The sequence below is a fragment of the Corvus hawaiiensis genome, chromosome 14 (assembly GCF_020740725.1).
Source record: "Corvus hawaiiensis isolate bCorHaw1 chromosome 14, bCorHaw1.pri.cur, whole genome shotgun sequence".
NCBI classification, from domain to species: domain Eukaryota; kingdom Metazoa; phylum Chordata; class Aves; order Passeriformes; family Corvidae; genus Corvus; species Corvus hawaiiensis.
Window position 1 is genome coordinate 19,865,294 of NC_063226.1, and position 15,694 is coordinate 19,880,987.

The 15,694-nt window shown below is 55.2% G+C and overlaps 1 protein-coding gene and 1 long non-coding RNA gene across 3 annotated transcripts in view; one reads left to right on the top strand and one right to left on the bottom strand.

The window, feature by feature from the left end:
- Positions 1 to 1,043: 1,043 nt before the first annotated feature.
- On the bottom strand, positions 1,044 to 2,990 carry LOC125333265. The gene is made up of 2 exons (XR_007206820.1): positions 2,918 to 2,990; positions 1,044 to 1,579 (listed from the first exon to the last, which is right to left on the bottom strand). It is a non-coding gene; the product is annotated as an uncharacterized LOC125333265 (long non-coding RNA).
- The window catches only part of LOC125333264 (gamma-aminobutyric acid receptor subunit beta-4), a 71,314-nt gene continuing 57,936 nt past the window's right edge, over positions 2,317 to 15,694 (top strand). The window contains exons 1-2 of one of the 2 annotated variants that reach the window (XM_048319090.1): positions 2,317 to 3,341; positions 7,167 to 7,255. In XM_048319090.1, the coding sequence (XP_048175047.1) occupies positions 3,262 to 3,341; positions 7,167 to 7,255 (169 nt within the window). In that variant the 5' untranslated portion in view covers positions 2,317 to 3,261. The remainder of the gene's footprint in view (positions 3,342 to 7,166; positions 7,256 to 15,694) is intronic. The other variant, XM_048319089.1, reaches the window with a different exon arrangement.

A 15,694-nucleotide genomic window follows, 5' to 3' on the forward strand; every position in this document is an offset into this window, starting at 1 on the left:
GCATAATTTTTCCTCTTCATGTATGCCTCTGACATTTGCTTTCCACTTACCTTTCCTGCCAGTAACATCATGCAATCATAGCTGGTGGGAGCGAGCAGAGCAAAGGGGCCAGAATGGAAAGGGACCAGGCAGGGCTAAACGGGGCCTCTGGTGCCAGGAGGCAAATGCTTCTCATCTCCCCAAGAGCTCCTCCCTGGTGCCCAGCAGCTTCAATCAGAAAAAGTGCTTCAGAAAGTCACTGCTGTCGGGAGCTCTGTGGGCTGGCAGCAGCACAGGAGGTAAATGCTGGACCTGTACAACAGCCAGCACCTGATGGCACCAGGCAGCTCACCCCGGGCTCAGGGATCCCGGTGCTGCATGGGCACACGGGGACATCTTGCAGGTCCAGATCTGCTGGGCTGGTTCCTGTTCTTCAACAGGATTTTGGAGAAACTCTATTGCTTTGGCTCACCTCCCATGGACCTCTCAGCCACAGGAATCAGGGAGCCACAAACTCCTGGGGGGGGCTGGCAAAGCATGAATTGCTTGTGACATCGGGCGTGTGGAAGCCCAGGAGCAACCTGAGGGCACAGTGGTCGGGCAGCACTGGGAGCCCAGGCAGACAGGCTCGTTCTGGGCTGTGATGCAGTGAAATATCACCAGCCACAGCTGGGTGTCCTGGTGGAGTCCCCACACCCTGGATTCCCTGTGGGAGGCCACAGTGAGTGGCCTGCAGTGAAAGTCCACACGGGCAGACACATTCACTGGCATGTGACAAGTGCCACTTACCTGCTTTGGGCTTTGACAAGGCAGTGGAGATCACTGCTCTGAGCTTAATTTGCTTAAGTCTGGACAAGCAGGGGTGGTCTGGACGCTAAACCAAGCAGAGAACCTTTTCCACCAGCCTCAGCAGCAGGTGGGAAGATCTTATCCCCTCCCATTGTAGCACAGCCTCATTGTAGATGTTAAACCTTCCCTGAGCCTTCCTTTTTCCCCACAAGCCCCACATGTTCACTGCCCCCAGGACCTCCCTGCAGTGACACCAGGACAGGACAGCACACCACTCAGCTTTTCCTTGGTTTAATGTCTCTGCAGTGCAACAGCCCAGCCTGGCCTGCAAGGGGGAAGCTCTTCAGAAAGGTCACTCGCCACCGCGCTTTTTGGGAGAAGGAGATTGGGAGCACACGATCTGTGGCGTGCCTCTGATGAGGAGACCATGTAGAGCCAAGCCAAGCATGAGGGAAAGGAGCATTAGGAACTCCAGAGACAAGGATTCTCCAAGGCTGGCCTGGGCAGATCTCTCTGCAGGGAAGGGCAGGACAGAGGAGCTGCTCGGTGGCCGCTGGACATTGCCCTGTGCCCCTTCAGAGGCATTCTGGACCTGGTCCTGCCCAGCTGCAGTGACACATTCTGCTCCCTTGTCCCAGAGGGCTTTGGAGACACAGGTGCAAACCAGGACTTATCTGCTCAGAGGGGCTGCTCTAGGCTGCCAGGCAGCTGCAGAGGAGATCGCATCCAGGGTGGTGAGAGCTTGGATGTTTCCTCCTGGAGCCATGGCTTCTGCTCTGCATTTAAAATGCTGCTGGATCTCTTCTTTTTCCTAGGAAAAAAAAAATCCTTCATGGTAGTACATTACTGCATGCCTGATGTCGAGTTCCTTAATTATATTACTTTTTTAAGGCCAAGATCAGAGGCTGGTGCACAGGAGACTGTGAGGATTTCAATGGCTGTTGCCATTCCAGCAGGCAAAGCCCCAGCACCAGCAGCATTTCTGGAAGTTCAGGCTCCCTTTTCCCACAAACTCCATTGTATGCATAATGCAGCATCCTTCAGGGAGAGCTAAGCATCCCTCCTGGACTGGGCTTCCCCAGCCTGGGGAAGTCTCCAGCCCCACCAGAGCCTCCAGATCTTCCCCAGTGCCCCAGGAGGAGGCCACCAGGCCACTCTGCTCTGTGGCATGGAGACATTCTGAGTAAATCCCCTTATTTTTCATCTCAGTGGCTGCAGGAGGAAGCTCAGCCTGTGCTGATGACAGTGTTTCAGGCAACCACAGCACCCATCAGCGCTCGCAGCTGAGCCACCCTTGCCCAGGCACAGCCCCCGGCTTGCCAAAATGCCATCACCTTTCCCATCATCTCCCCCCCGCCCACCTCCCTGGGGGAAAAACCCCAAAAATCCACCACAGCAAAAACGCTCATCCATCCCCTCTGCAAGCCAGCAGGGGTTAATGTTGTCAGCCATGACGTCAGGATCCCAATTTGTCCGGAGAGTCCCCCTCCCCAGCCACAAACTCCCTCTCTCCTCCCCTCCTCTTGTGACTTTGCAATGAGCAGCAAAACTCCACAGGAGCTGCGGCAACAGCGCTAGGGAGGCATCCAGCCCTCCCTGCGAGAGCAGCGCTTTCGGCAGACAGGGATTTATTTATTTGCTACACATGCATATATGTATTTTTTTGTATTATTATTTACCGGGCTGCGTTTGGTTTTCCCTATTTTTTTTTTTTTTTTTTAGCCTTTTCACAAAAAGCCCCAAACCTCCCAAGTGACGAGCCTGAGATTTCCCTAAAATAAAATACCTGCACAGTGGGGCTGCGTGGCTTCCCTTTCCCCCCTCGGAAAATAAAGAGGAAGGGGGAGCAAGTAGGTAAAATCCAGAATAAAATCATATTGCTCGAAAACTCACACATCCTCCCTCTCTCTCTCTCTCTCTCACACACACACACACACACACACGCGCGCTCTTTCTCCTCCTCCTCCTCGCTGAAGGTGGGTAGCAGGAGCCATGCAACATCTGCAGAACCGGATGGCAAAAGAGCAGGAGGAAAAATAATCCAAGTGGAGTGCTCAGGGGACACTGAGTTGTTTTTTTTTCTTTTTCTTTTCTCTTTTTTTTTTTTTTGTAATTTTTTCCTTCTTCTTCTTCTTCTTCTGCCGCGTACCTGTGAGATTCGATTTCACATTTTGCTGAGCCCATTTTGGGGGCATTTTATTTTTCTTTCTCTTGGGATTTTCTCCATTGCCAGAGGATGTCTCTTGTTGAGAGGATGCTGAAAGGAAGAAGAAACGAATTCTTTGACTGGCACTGAAGGAGTGGGGGGGTATTTTTCCCCCTCATTTTTTAGTTTTTTGTCATTATTCTTTTTCCCTAGGAAATCATTAACTGGGGGGGGGGTTGGTTTCTTTTTTCCCTCCCCCCCTTTTTTTGGAGGGGGATTTCAGAAGATCCATCTTTCCTTCCCCTCCCCTCCAAAGATTTTTTTTTTCATCCTTCGTCTTTGTGGAAATGTGGACATTTCAGGCAGACAGATTGAGTGGAATTGTCTCTGCTTTAGCAGCTCTTTGTCTCGCCTGCTGTGCGCAAAGGTAAGGATTGCGATCCCAGGCTGCAGGGACAGGGGGGCTGGCACAGCGCTTGCTTGTCTTGTTTGGGGTTTTCTCCATCGATCTGGATGTGGGAAAGGGGAGGGGGTTCTTTCCCCAAATCGCTTCCCCTGCCGTCTGCTATTGTTATTCCCCAGCTCCTGTCCTTCAGGGGGGAGGAGGGATGCTCATACATGAGATACGGAGCAGACTCTGCGGACGGAGCCCACCTCGCAGCGCGCGTGTGTGCGTGTGTCCCCCTCCCCAACCCGGGGGAAAATGGCCAAACGAAGGGTTTTGCTGGGGAACATGGTGCCCGCAGGAGCCGCCGGAGCCCCGGAGCTGCGCTACGCACCCGGCACAGGCTGCCTTGGCCATGCCCGAGCCTGCACACGCAGCCACGCTCTCATCCGAGCGAGCTGCGCTGTGCCACAGCCCCGGCTCTGCGGAGCTCCGGGGGCGATGCCCACGGCCGTGCCTCCGCGCAGATTTATGGCACGCAACACCCTCCTCCGTGGGTGCCATCCATCCGGATCCATCCCTGCGTGTGCGCAGCCATCCGTGCCCGCCCGGGCGCGCCCGCCCGCGGGTCACTCCGCACCGACAGCGCGCAGCTTCACCTGCCCTGCGGGGCACCGGGGCACGGCTGGCACCCATCCCCTGCCTGCTCAGGCTGCAGCTATTCCTGGGCCATGCCCGGAGCACTCGCAGCGCTCCGGAGGTGCGGGCGCCCATCCAGCCTGGCCAAGGTGTGCGGAGCACACCTGTTTGCTCGCTCCTCCGCTGCTCTCCCACACGGGAGCAGCGCTGCCTGCCGTGCTCGCCCTCCCTCCGTCCCTCCGCACACCTGCGGGCAGGTGCGCCTGTCCGTGCGCGCTGGCGGGGGGGAGCTGCGGCGTCTCCCTGCTCAGCCATGCACGGGGAGCAGCGCGCTCCCGACGCACACATGCAGGTCCTTGCAGGGCTGTGGATGCCCAGATTTGTGTTCCCATAGTTATAAACACGCACACGCGCAGGCGCGCGCCCACCTTGCCCACACCATTCATGCGTGGTCCCGCTGTGTGGGGACACACACGCAGGCAGCTCGGGAGGCACTGCCCAAGCAAATGTGTGACATTTAAAGCCCACGGCAACCCCCTTTGCTCAGACGTGTGCCCTTGCATGTGTGTTTGTGTGTCCAGGACTGATTTTCACCCGTAGTCTGCGTGTGGATCCGTGCACAGCTCGGAGACAAAACACTCTCCATGTGCACGAGCCTCCAGCTACTCCTACGCACCCCAGCCAGCAGCACGGGGTGCTGGTATGGAGATGTTTGGCTGCAAGTGTACGTGGATATGCAAAGCACATGCCCACTGACACAGAATCAGGGACACAGCACTCCGGAATTCAGTTCACAGGCTGGCTGTACGTGCTCCCTGAGCGGATGCAGACCCACATTTGCCAGGAATAGCACTGACATGCAGCTGCTCGCCCACAGCTGGGCAAATGCACGGCTCGCCTCCTCAGTGGGAGGGATGCGGCTTTTTGGATCAAAGGGAGCACTGGGAAGCAAAAGACCTTGTCCTTAATCATGATGTCGGTTTATTCCCTCACTAGGCCAACTTGTAGCTGATGAGGAGGAAAGAGTCCCCATAGCCCTCTTCCCACTCTGCCCCTTCCTGCAGGGCCCCTGACACATTGTTTACTGTCTCTACTTCAATTTCCCTGCCTATATTAAGGGGGTAACGCAGATTCCTGAGTTTATGCCCTGTAGGAAGCCAAACAGAGGTGTCTAAATCCCTTGAGAAATGCACAGTGTCCATATTACGACTACGGAAATCTGTGCACCTAGGAATGGCTGTCTAGAGGTGAACAAATGCTGGTGCACACTCTCAGTCCTCAGTGACAGGACTGTGTTTTGCATGCTGCAAAACCTCACACACCTGCAAGGAAATCCTCAGGCGCAAGCGGACCTTGCAAGCCTGGACACGGTGTTGTGAAAATGCCCACCTGCACACACCTCTCTGGCCTTTTCCCAGTGATCAAAGCCGTGCAAGGAGGAGCTGTACCACTCTCAGCAGCATGCTCAGGACTGGAGCTCAGCCCCCTTCCCCTGCCAGCACAAGGGCTCGTTGGTTGTCCATGCACCAGAGCCGGGCCTGAGTGCTGTCTCACATCTGCACATCCTTGTCCTGTTGAGAAATCCCTGCACATCCAGAGCCCTGAGACATTCCCAGGCTCCCAGCGGGTCCTACACACCTCCACCCACACCCCTAGGGAGAGTCTGGGCACCGGGGAACCCAGCCTCAGGCACCCACAAACGCTCACTTCTGTGTTCCTCATAAATCGTGTCCACAGCCCAGTGCCTCATCACAACCCAGCAGAGCAAGGTCTGCACCCACCATCACCTCCAGTCACCTCCAGTCACCTCCAGCCCCTGGCTGGGATGTGGTCACACACATCTGTGCACGTTCTGTAGCTGCACCCAGTGCTCTCCCGTGTCTGTGTGTCTGTGTGCATCGGCAGGGAGTCCCTACACCCTCCGTGCAGCCAGGAGAGCACGCCTGTCTGTCTGTCTGTCTCTGTGTGCAGACACACGGACATGCCAGCCCCGCTGTCCGGCCAGGCAGAGGCAGTGCCGTGGTGCAGCTTTCCAGGTTGACTTGGATGGATGTGGGAGGCGGTGTTGACAGGGAGACATGCTGTTGTGGTGGGTGACTGCAAAGAGCAGCAGTTGTCAGCGGCAGGGTCTGCATTCTCATGCAAAGCAGGGGACGAGGGTGGCACAGAGGCTGGCTATTCAGGCAGAAAACCTGATCTACCCCGCGGCACTGAATAGGTCCAATGTTTTTAGCATGCCCTGCTTTCTGGTTTCCCACCTTCAGTTTTGGTTTGGCTCTTGGGCTGATTTTAGAAGGAACTCCCTTCTCGCTGTGATGGCTGGATTGGTGTCAGGGAGGACATCTGCCCCCCTCTGTGTGCAGGTTAAAGGGTTGGGAGGGAAAGGATTGCTGCTCTAGCACACAGAGGGGAAGATGGACTCCCCTTCCCTGTCTCTGCCTCTTGATCTGCGTTGCTAAGAAGTCACGGTGATGCTGAGTGACAGAAACTGAATTTTTACACGGCAAAGATCAGCTGTATATTGAGGCCACAGGAGAAAAAGGAGCATTGTTTCCTCGTTTGCTTCAATAATCTGAAGAAACCCCTGGGTGCAGTGAGAAGCAGAGGCACTGGGGTGTGTGACAGTGCAGGGTGCCTGCTGGGGGCCACTTGTGTAGTGGGGACCTTGGGACATGCCAGGTCTGTGCTGGGTGATGTAAGACCCAGAGCAAGAGCCCGGTGTGGCTGAGGAAGGGGAGTGAGACCTGCGAGAGAGAGGCTGCAGCTGCCCCACACACAGCCCAGGGGGACAGAAAGGACAATTTCTGCCTGTGCGTGTCTGTGCACCCCTCTGTGGGCAGGGCACAGTGAAGCCCCCCAGGTGTGTGGGTCAGTGGCCAGAGAGAGTGTGCTCATTGAGGGGGGCAGCAGGCGGACCCCTGGGGTGCCTACACCAGAGGGAGTAGCAAGGGATGGGGCTTGGGGTACCCTGGAGTCGGGGTGAGCTGCAGAAGAGGAGCCAGAACACTGCCGACACTTCTGAGTCACCTCCCAGGATGGCTTAGGGGCCCTGGTAGGGGCCTGTGTGGGGCTTGTGGGAAGCTGGGGGGCTGAGAGCTGTGCCAAGGACAGAAAACACGAGTGAGAGAGAAAGCAGAGAGGCTCTGCCCATGGCTGAGGTGCTCTGAAGGATGCTGAGGTGCCTGGTGCCACACGGGATGACGAGGACTCTCTTCTTTTGTCTTTCAGCCCCTCCACTGGAAATATTTCTGTGGTGAAAGAGATTGTGGACAAACTGCTGAAGGGCTATGACGTCCGCCTCAGGCCTGACTTTGGAGGTACGGAGAGGGCCGGCCGCGGGCAGCGGGGCAGGGGCTGCTCTGTGTGTCTGTGCTGGCACCTCGGCCACTCACAGCACGCACAGACCCCAGGGAGTGCTCCCACCAGACCTCTTCAACCCCAGCCCTCACGTCCTTGTTGCCTTCTCCCTCCCAGTTCTTTCACCCCTCCTGCTTTTCCTTCTCCCCTCACTGGCTCCTCTCCTTCCAGCATCACCCATCTCTGCAGACAGCTCGGGTGTCCGTGGTGAGACGTTTCTGGGGATATTTTGCCACAGCAGAGACACTCAGCTCTTCCTTGACTCCAAGCTTTCCTCCATCACAGCCAACAAGTCATCCTTCCTCCATTTCTGCTCCCAATGCCACATATTTTGGCTCTTTTCCCTGCAGAGGGTCCAGGTGATTGCTGGTGGGGCTGTTGGTTGGCCTGCAAGGCTGCCCCCTCAGCAACAGTGTGGGATAAAATAGTCCCTGGGGAGCTGGTGGCCTGACTGCCATTCAGTAGGAGCTGCAAGGATCTGCAATTCCTCTCTTGGCTCCTGTGAGCAAACAGGAGAACCACAAAGGCCTGGTGGAGATGAAACGTGGAAAACCTTTGGGTACTGCCATGTTCCCAGGTCTGGTTGAGGTCCATTTCTTCAGTGGAGAGGCACAGCTGACTGCACAGGGAGGGGGATTGAGGACTTCTGATCTCAACCTGCCAAGCTTGGCTGTTTTAGGTAGTTTTTGGGCAATGCTATTTCCTCCTCGTGAGGAGATGTGTGGGGTTGAGGGATGTTCAGCCCACAGGAGGACAGCTGCACACCGAGGTGTCCCTCTCCATAGGACTGATGGGAAACAGGCTCGTGCCTCTAGGAGAAGAGAGGCCAAATATTTGGTGGTTCAAAGGAGGACTTTTCACCCAACAGGGCTGATCCATAGCTCCTAGAAGCTGGGAGTGGAGGAACAGCCTCACTGATTTCATCAGGTTTTGGATGCACCCCAGTGTACTGCAGTTTCCCATGAATAAATCCACCTATCCTTGAAACCTCTGATTTCCCTGTACCTCCCCCAGACCTGCCCCATGCACTGACCACCCCGTACCCTTCAGCAGAGACTCCCTTCCATCCCCACAAACACCGTCCCCACTGTCCTCATCTCCTTGTTCTACCCTGTGGTGGAACAGGGGTTTTCAGGTGGCAGCACCAAGCGCTGCCTGGGGGCACCAGGGAGGGCTCTGGGCTGGGGGAGATGATGCCCATCTCTCCGTGGTGCTCAGGAGCACCTGGAAGGTCACCCCACTGCAGTGGGGAGACACTTTGGGTGCAGCATTCTGCAGGCAAACAGGGGTTCCCCCTCTTCCCTCTCTCCTTTGAACATGGGATATGGCTGGCTTTGATTTAAAGGCTCTGAAATGTCCCTACTACCTGGCCAGCCCTGATCACAGAAATTGGTGCAGTCACATTTTATGAGGGGGAGAACTGTGGAGATGACATAAAACTGGAAGAGAACCACGGTGTAAAGCCACGGCGCTGATTATGATACAGTGAAGCAGGAGGTGAGCTGGCTCCGCAGAGCTACGGAGCAGAGGGGAGCGCTGGGCTGGGGGTCCAGCAGGTTCTGTTCCCTGATTCCAGGTCCCCAGGGCATCCAGGACAGGGCCCAGCCCTTCCTTCGGTGCGGGGCTCGGCGCAGGCGGCTCTGCTGACCCTGCCAGGTCTGTGCGGTGCTCGGGCTGGGCTCGGCAGGCGCCGCGTCCTCCCGGGCTGCAGAATGGATGGGGCTGGGCAACCGTGGCGTTTTATTTGATTTTACTCTGAATTCCCAAAGCACAAGCTGCATTTCTCCTCACTCAAGCAAAGAGACAGAATTATGACCATAAATCCCTTCCCTGTAATGGCCTCGCTGTTGCCCTTCACCCTTTCTTGTCTTTCCCTTTGCTCACGAGAGCAAGGTCCTGGTGGGGAGCACCTTTGGTGCTTGTGGTGCAGGGATGCCCAAACTATCAGCATTCCTGGCTCCCTCCCCCTGAGGACAAGCTTATCCAGGCAAAATTCCTGCAGCATTTCCAGCTGGGCTGACACAAGGGTTTGGAAGCTGGAGATCATTGGTGTTATTAGCCCAGGGGAAAGGGGTGGAAGTTTCCTTGTACCACTGCTGTACCCAGAGCTCACCAGCTCTCTGGAATTTTGGATCAAACCCATTTCTAGGAGAAATCCAGTGGGATCATGCCAGGAGGTGTCTGTGTGGCTCTCGGTTCATCCATAGTCCTGCTGTGGAGAGGGTGAAGTTCTCCCCAGTAAACTGTGTGCAGCTGGCACAGCGCTAGGACCCACAGGAACAGCCTGAGCTGTGTCAGGGGAGGCTTGGCTTGGATATTAGGAAAAGGTTCTTCCCCCAGAGGGTGGCTGGGACCTGGAACAGCCTCCCCAGGAAATGGGCATGGTCCCAAGGGTGCCAGAGCTCCAGGAGCACTTGGACAACGCTCTCAAGGACAGGGTGGGATTGTTGGGTGTCCTGGGCAGGGACAGGAGTTGGATGATCCTTGTGGGTCCCTTCCAGCTCAGGATGCTCTGTGATTCTATGGAAGAGGCACGGTTTGGGCAAAGCCCTGGAACCTGCACACAGGTGTGTGTGCAGCCCTGCTGTCTCCCAGGGACGTGTGGGACTGGGCTGAGCTCCAGTTCCAGTATCCAGTTCTCCAGCCTTGTGCTCCACCTGGACTGTCCTGCCACCCCTCCTCTGCCTTCCAGCTGGGTAAAATGTGTGTAAGCCCTCTCTGCTGGGGGAGACAATCCCACCACCCACCTGTGCTCCCGTCCTGGGAACACCAGTTAGCACGAGCTGGGAATAGCCAAGGCAGCACCTCGGAAGGGTGGCAGGTCCTGCTGGGAGCCGTGTGCCCTGGAGGAATGTCACAGAGCTGTCTCAGGGCTGGCCAGCAGTGACCAGAGGGTCTGGCTGGACAGGCAGCTGTCTGCCCGAGTGGAGGGGACTGGAACAAAGCAGCTGCCACTCAGCTGCCCGTGTGCCAGGGTGAGCTGTGCCTCTAATGCAGAGCCTTCAGCTCTCTGTGGCTCAAGGATGAGGTGCTGGGGGCAGGAAGGTCACAGCAGCCAGTGCTGGGCTCCCCAGAGGTGTGGGCACAGCAGGGTCCTTCCCAGACAGATTCCCACACGAGAAATGCAACCCACAAAAGCGATAAATCAGTCTGGCTTCTCTTCCTCTCTTCCCTGCTCTTTCCTGCTTGCTTTCCCCGTGTTTTCCTCCTGCAGCAGTGTTGTTTGCTTCTTGCCATCCTGCCCCACATCAGTGGCAGCCACCCAGCTCTGTGCCCACCCTGCCAGCCTTGAGCACAGCGTCCCACCTGCCCGCCCTGGGGTGCCTCCTCCATTCACCCGTGGCTGCTGCCTGTAGAGCAGGAGGAACTGGGTGCCTTTGGATGGGAAGGCACGTGGAAAAGCCTGTTCCCATGCACCCTTTGCCATGGTGAGGCAGTTCTTGCCCCTCACACTCTTCCTAAGAGAGCCCCAAGGCCCATCCCAGCACCCCCACCCAGCCCAGGATGCTTCCACAGCTCCAAACACAACTCACGGCTCCCCAGTCCTCTTTCTTTCTTTTTTTTTTTTTTTTTTTTTTTTGTGAGAAAGAGAAAGAGAACTCTGCCTAATGCCAAAAGGAGGACAGACCTGCTGGGGATTGCAGTTCACTTTTTAATTTTGAGATGCCTCGTTAGCTCTGGGCTGAGCTGAGTGGCTGAGAAGCATCAGCCACTCGCTCTCCTCCCTCTCCCCCACCCCCTTGGAAACCCATTAGGCCGATGAGCAGGTCGGCTCTCGGGGGTGGTGCCGTGGCAATGAGTGCCGTGTGCTCACCTGGGGAGCTGGGCTCAGTGGAGGGACACCAAAGGGGAAAGCTGGAGCTGCGTGGAGAAATCTGGGAGCAACTCCAGCAGAAAGCTACCCTGGTTAGGTGGGAGCAGCCTGAGGGACAGGCCTCTCTCAGGTTTCTACATTCCCCAAGCCCTGAGTGTCACACCACGCTGGAGAGATGTGCGACGGTGCCAGGGTGGGACATGCAGGGACCACAGGGCTGATACAGGAGAAGGCCTGGGACTGAAGGGACAGGACAGAGTCATGGCAAAGCAAGTCCACGGGGTCTGGCCAGGGTTGTGGCAGGGATCTGGAACATCCTCCAGGAGGGATTTGCAGGGAGGAGCACGATGCAGCCAGGCCTCCAAGAGGGAGATCTTTGTCCTGGTACTGCAAGAGCAGCAACAACGCAGAGAGAGGCCTTTTGGTCTTTGGGACAGGACAACGTTCTGACGTGAAATCACAGGTGGGAGCCATCCAGATGGCCCTGAGGGATGGACAGTCTGGGGGGTGATTTGTGTAGCACGCTAATTACACCACGAAGCAAGCAGGATGCTCATGATTTAGGGCTGGGTGAGCAGGGGATGCTGCAGATAATGTCTGGGAATCATTGCAGAGCCACGGGTAGGGGAGGCGGGGAGCTTTCAGAGCAGCGCCCTGGCTCTTGTAAGTGCTCTTAGGCACTCACTTTCAGAAGCATTAGTTCCATAGGAGAAAAAAAGGAAGGAAAAAAAAAGCAAAAGAAAGCAAACTAAGATCATATTGCCCCAGGGTAGAGAAGGCAGTGAAGGAATGGCAGGAAGATCCCACTTGAGCTCGTGACTCAGCTGCTCGCTGTTGGTGCAACATTTCCAGCCCGAAACTTTGCAAGAGTTTCAAGCAGATGTTTCTTTATGGTTTTCCAGCATCGTTTGCAGATCTTGGTAGCCAAAAGCAAGGTGAGGGCATTCTCTGCTCCGTGCTGCCAGCCCTCCTGGAGTGCAGGGTTCCTGGTGTTTCTCCTGGGGGGGTGCAAGTGTCTGGAAATGCCTGGTGAAAACAGAATGACCGTGAAGCCCTTGGGATTGCACAGTAAATCCTGGGTTTTCATGCCTGTGGGGCCAGCAGCTTTCCCTGCCCCATTTTTAATTCAAACTTCCCTAAAGAAAATTAGCACTTGAGGGGTCTTGGGTTGAAATGAGCCTGTGTCCTGCTCCTCATCGGCTCTGGTCATGGACCTGGCTTCCCAGCTCTCATCGCCCTCATTTGGGACATCCAAAACCCTCCTTAGCTGCAACATCTTGGCTTTCCTCTTTCCTGTCCCCTGCCCCTCCTGCTCTCAGCTCCTCCCTGCTCCATCACACCTCCACCCTCCTCGGGACCCAGCCCTGCTCCCATGTCCTGTTTATTCTCCAGTATTCCTCCCTCAAAGGTCACTTCAAATTCAGCGGAGCTGGGGGTGAAATCCTCAGCCTTTCCCTGTGTAACAGCATCACCTGAAACGCAGAACTGTAAAAATAAATGATTGCTGATGCATAAAGTGTTGCAGTGAAGCATCGTCAGTGGTTCAGGGCTCCAAAACTGGCGGGGCTGCGCCGGCTGGCACGGATGCAGCAGGGGATGCGGGGGCTTGTGTTATTTCCCTGGCCCACCAGCCCTGTGTGCCTGGGAAACAGCTGCTCTTAGTGGTCCTGTGCTGGAAGGAAAGGGAATTTGGTGTCTTCCATGGTCAAGGCGGGTGGTATTGCTAAAGTCTTCCCGAAAACGTCCCTGTTTCCCACTGGGTGTCGGGTGGTGGTTTTTTCCAGGCAGCTAGCTTGCTTTGGACTTTGGAAGGGGAGGGGGGGAAATCTCAGGAAAAATGATTCAGAAATTTCTGAGAACAAGCCAAGGCGTGTACATGCTGGGTTTTTTTTTTCCTGTCCTAAAATGTTGGGGGATGAAACCGGCGGCGCCTACAGCAGGGCTGGCCCCTGTGCATGCGGAGCAGGTGGGTCGCTGGGCCACCAGACCTGGCACAAGGGCTGCTCTGGGGTGTGAAGCAGCACCCCAGAGCAGTGATGCTGCTGCAGGAGGACCAGGGTGTGGGGCTGGAAGAGGGCAGTGGGGGCTGGTCCTGGGCTGCCTGTCTGGGGTGCCACAGGAGCTGCTCACCTGCCTTTCTAGGCTCTAGTTCTCAGCTTTCCAGCCCTCTTCCCCTCCTCTTCTGTGGCAAAAAAAAAAAGTTTAAATCTCAGAGCAGCCAGATTCAATTTTCCTTTTGCTTCTGAGATGCCTTGAGCCAGCTCTTTTGGGGCAGGGAATTGAGATTTAGCAGGAAAGGCTCTTGTCCTACCAGGGACAGCTCCTTCCCTACCCAAAGTTGGGCACGGGGTGAACCTGAAATGCTGCACTTCACAGAGCCTGACTCCACCAGGAAATGTCGCCCTTCTGCCCCCATAACGTGGCTGGGCAGAAGAGCAGCTCTGGGTTTGAAAGCAGAGGGGTAATCATGGATCAGGCTCGGGAAAGGATTTAATTGGAGAAGGAGAGACAGAAGCTGTCTGGAAAGTCTGTAAACCCCAGTGTCACTCAAGGCCAAAGGGAAGGTGGATACCTGCTAGGGCTGTCAGCAGTCCCCCTTTCCTTCCTAAGTAAAGAATATTGAGAAAAGGCCATTCTTGGTCAGTAAAACTGGCTGCAGCTGTGCAGCCCTCATTCCTCCCCAGTTTATGTGACTTCTGGCTCCAGACCATGGGTCACGTCCTCTCTAGGGCTAATCCAGAAGGAAGATGACAACCTCCTGCTGTTGTGTCTTACTTCATTAACTGAAGTGGCAGGAAATGAAAGGATCCCGTCCTTCTTGGGACATATGTGGATGTTAACACATTGCCACATGACGGAATTTCTATTTTTTTCACTTTGCTCTTTTTATACCAAATACATTCTGTGAAAAGGACTTGGAGGCTGTAAAGTCAGACACACAAGGCTTCAGAAAAGCCAGGACTGGGGTTTCTCCAGGGATCTGTATTTGTGAGGGTGCATCAGGAGGCAAGGTCCAACAGTTGCTTCCTCCTGAGCAGCCCTACAGAGCACATCAGAGATGCCATTTACACATGGAGCTGGTGTTTCTCATTCCCTTCATTCCAGAGGGGGACAGGCTGGGAGCATGGCAGTGGGGACAGCTGAGGTGGCCACAGCAGGTGATTAGGGTGGGTTGAGGTGATTGTCTGATGCAAACCTGTGACTGAGCAGCCAAAATCCATCTTGGACTTGTGCTTTGCTGGCTGCTCTGTGCTCAGACCTGCTGTCCACACAGCATCAGCTGCTTTTATAACTGCTGTGAAGCACACCAGTACAGCAGGAGCATGTTCACACCTCCCCCCCGAGAAGACAAAGGTATCTCCTGCTGAGGGCTGCCCAGTGAAAATGTGATTTTCCAGGATGCTCGGCAGCACTGGAGCCAGGCTCTGCCTGGTCAAAGCACCGCTCCTGTTGATTTCAGCCACAGCTGTGAGCGCTCAGCCCCAGCTCCCCAAGAGAGACACACAGAGTTCGCCGAAATCTGTGAGCTTTGGGTGACTCGGGGAGGATGGAGCACACAGGAACCCTGTGACACATCCAGTCCTGAAGAACAGGGCTCAGCCACAAAAACATCTTCCCTTTCCTGTGGGCTTCCCCCTGGCTCACTGCAGGGCAGGCAGGGACCCCACTGCCAGCGCTGCCCTGCTGCAAATCCAGCCTCTATCAATCAAGGGAAGGGAATGAGCAGGGATGCTGTGGACAGTTTAATTAAGAACTGGCTCCACAACGTCCATTCAGCAGTGGGCATCCTTCCACCTAACCTTCATCCATTTTGTTTTCTTCACAATTTGGTTCTTGAGGGCACTAAAGTTTTAGGATATTAGACAAATCCCTTCCTCCCGTGTGACAGAGCTTGTGAACCTCTTGCTGCACGTTGGACACACTTGTGCATTCGTGTGTGGCCACACTTATTATCCTCCTTCCGAGACAGAAATCTCTGGCACAGAGCAGTGGAGGCAGTTTTGGGAGAAGACAGCAACAGAGATGAGTTCCCCTGAGTCTCAGCCCAGAGTCAAATTGGCCTTGGGTTACTGGGCAAGCTGCGTGCCTGCCACAGAGCTCTGCCTGGTTTTCAGCATTTGGTGTTCAGTGGGGAACACGAAGTTTTGCTGTCATCCATTCCAATGTCCTTCCACTGCAACTGGAGGTGTTGATTCTCATGCTTATGTCCACGCCTGTGTGGGATAAATGCATCTGGTTGCTCTTCTGCTTCCTTTTCCCCCTTGGCTGGTGCAGTGTCTCCCTGCAGCTCTGCTCAGGCCCTGACACAGCTGCTTTCCAGCCCTGCTGGAGCAGTCCATGGCAAAGATCTCTCTTAAAACCAAGATGTCATCATTGTTTTAACTAAGCTTTTATTCCAGGAATTTTGCCTCTACCCTTAGTCATAATTTTTTACAGCAAGATGCAATGCATTCGAGTAACTGATTAGACAGAATAATTCCAATACTTCTTAATTAATTAACTGCCTAAAAGCAGATTGTTATTTACAGCCAGTCTGGAGGATGTTTGCCACATCACCTGGACCCATCTTCCTCGTTGACAAACA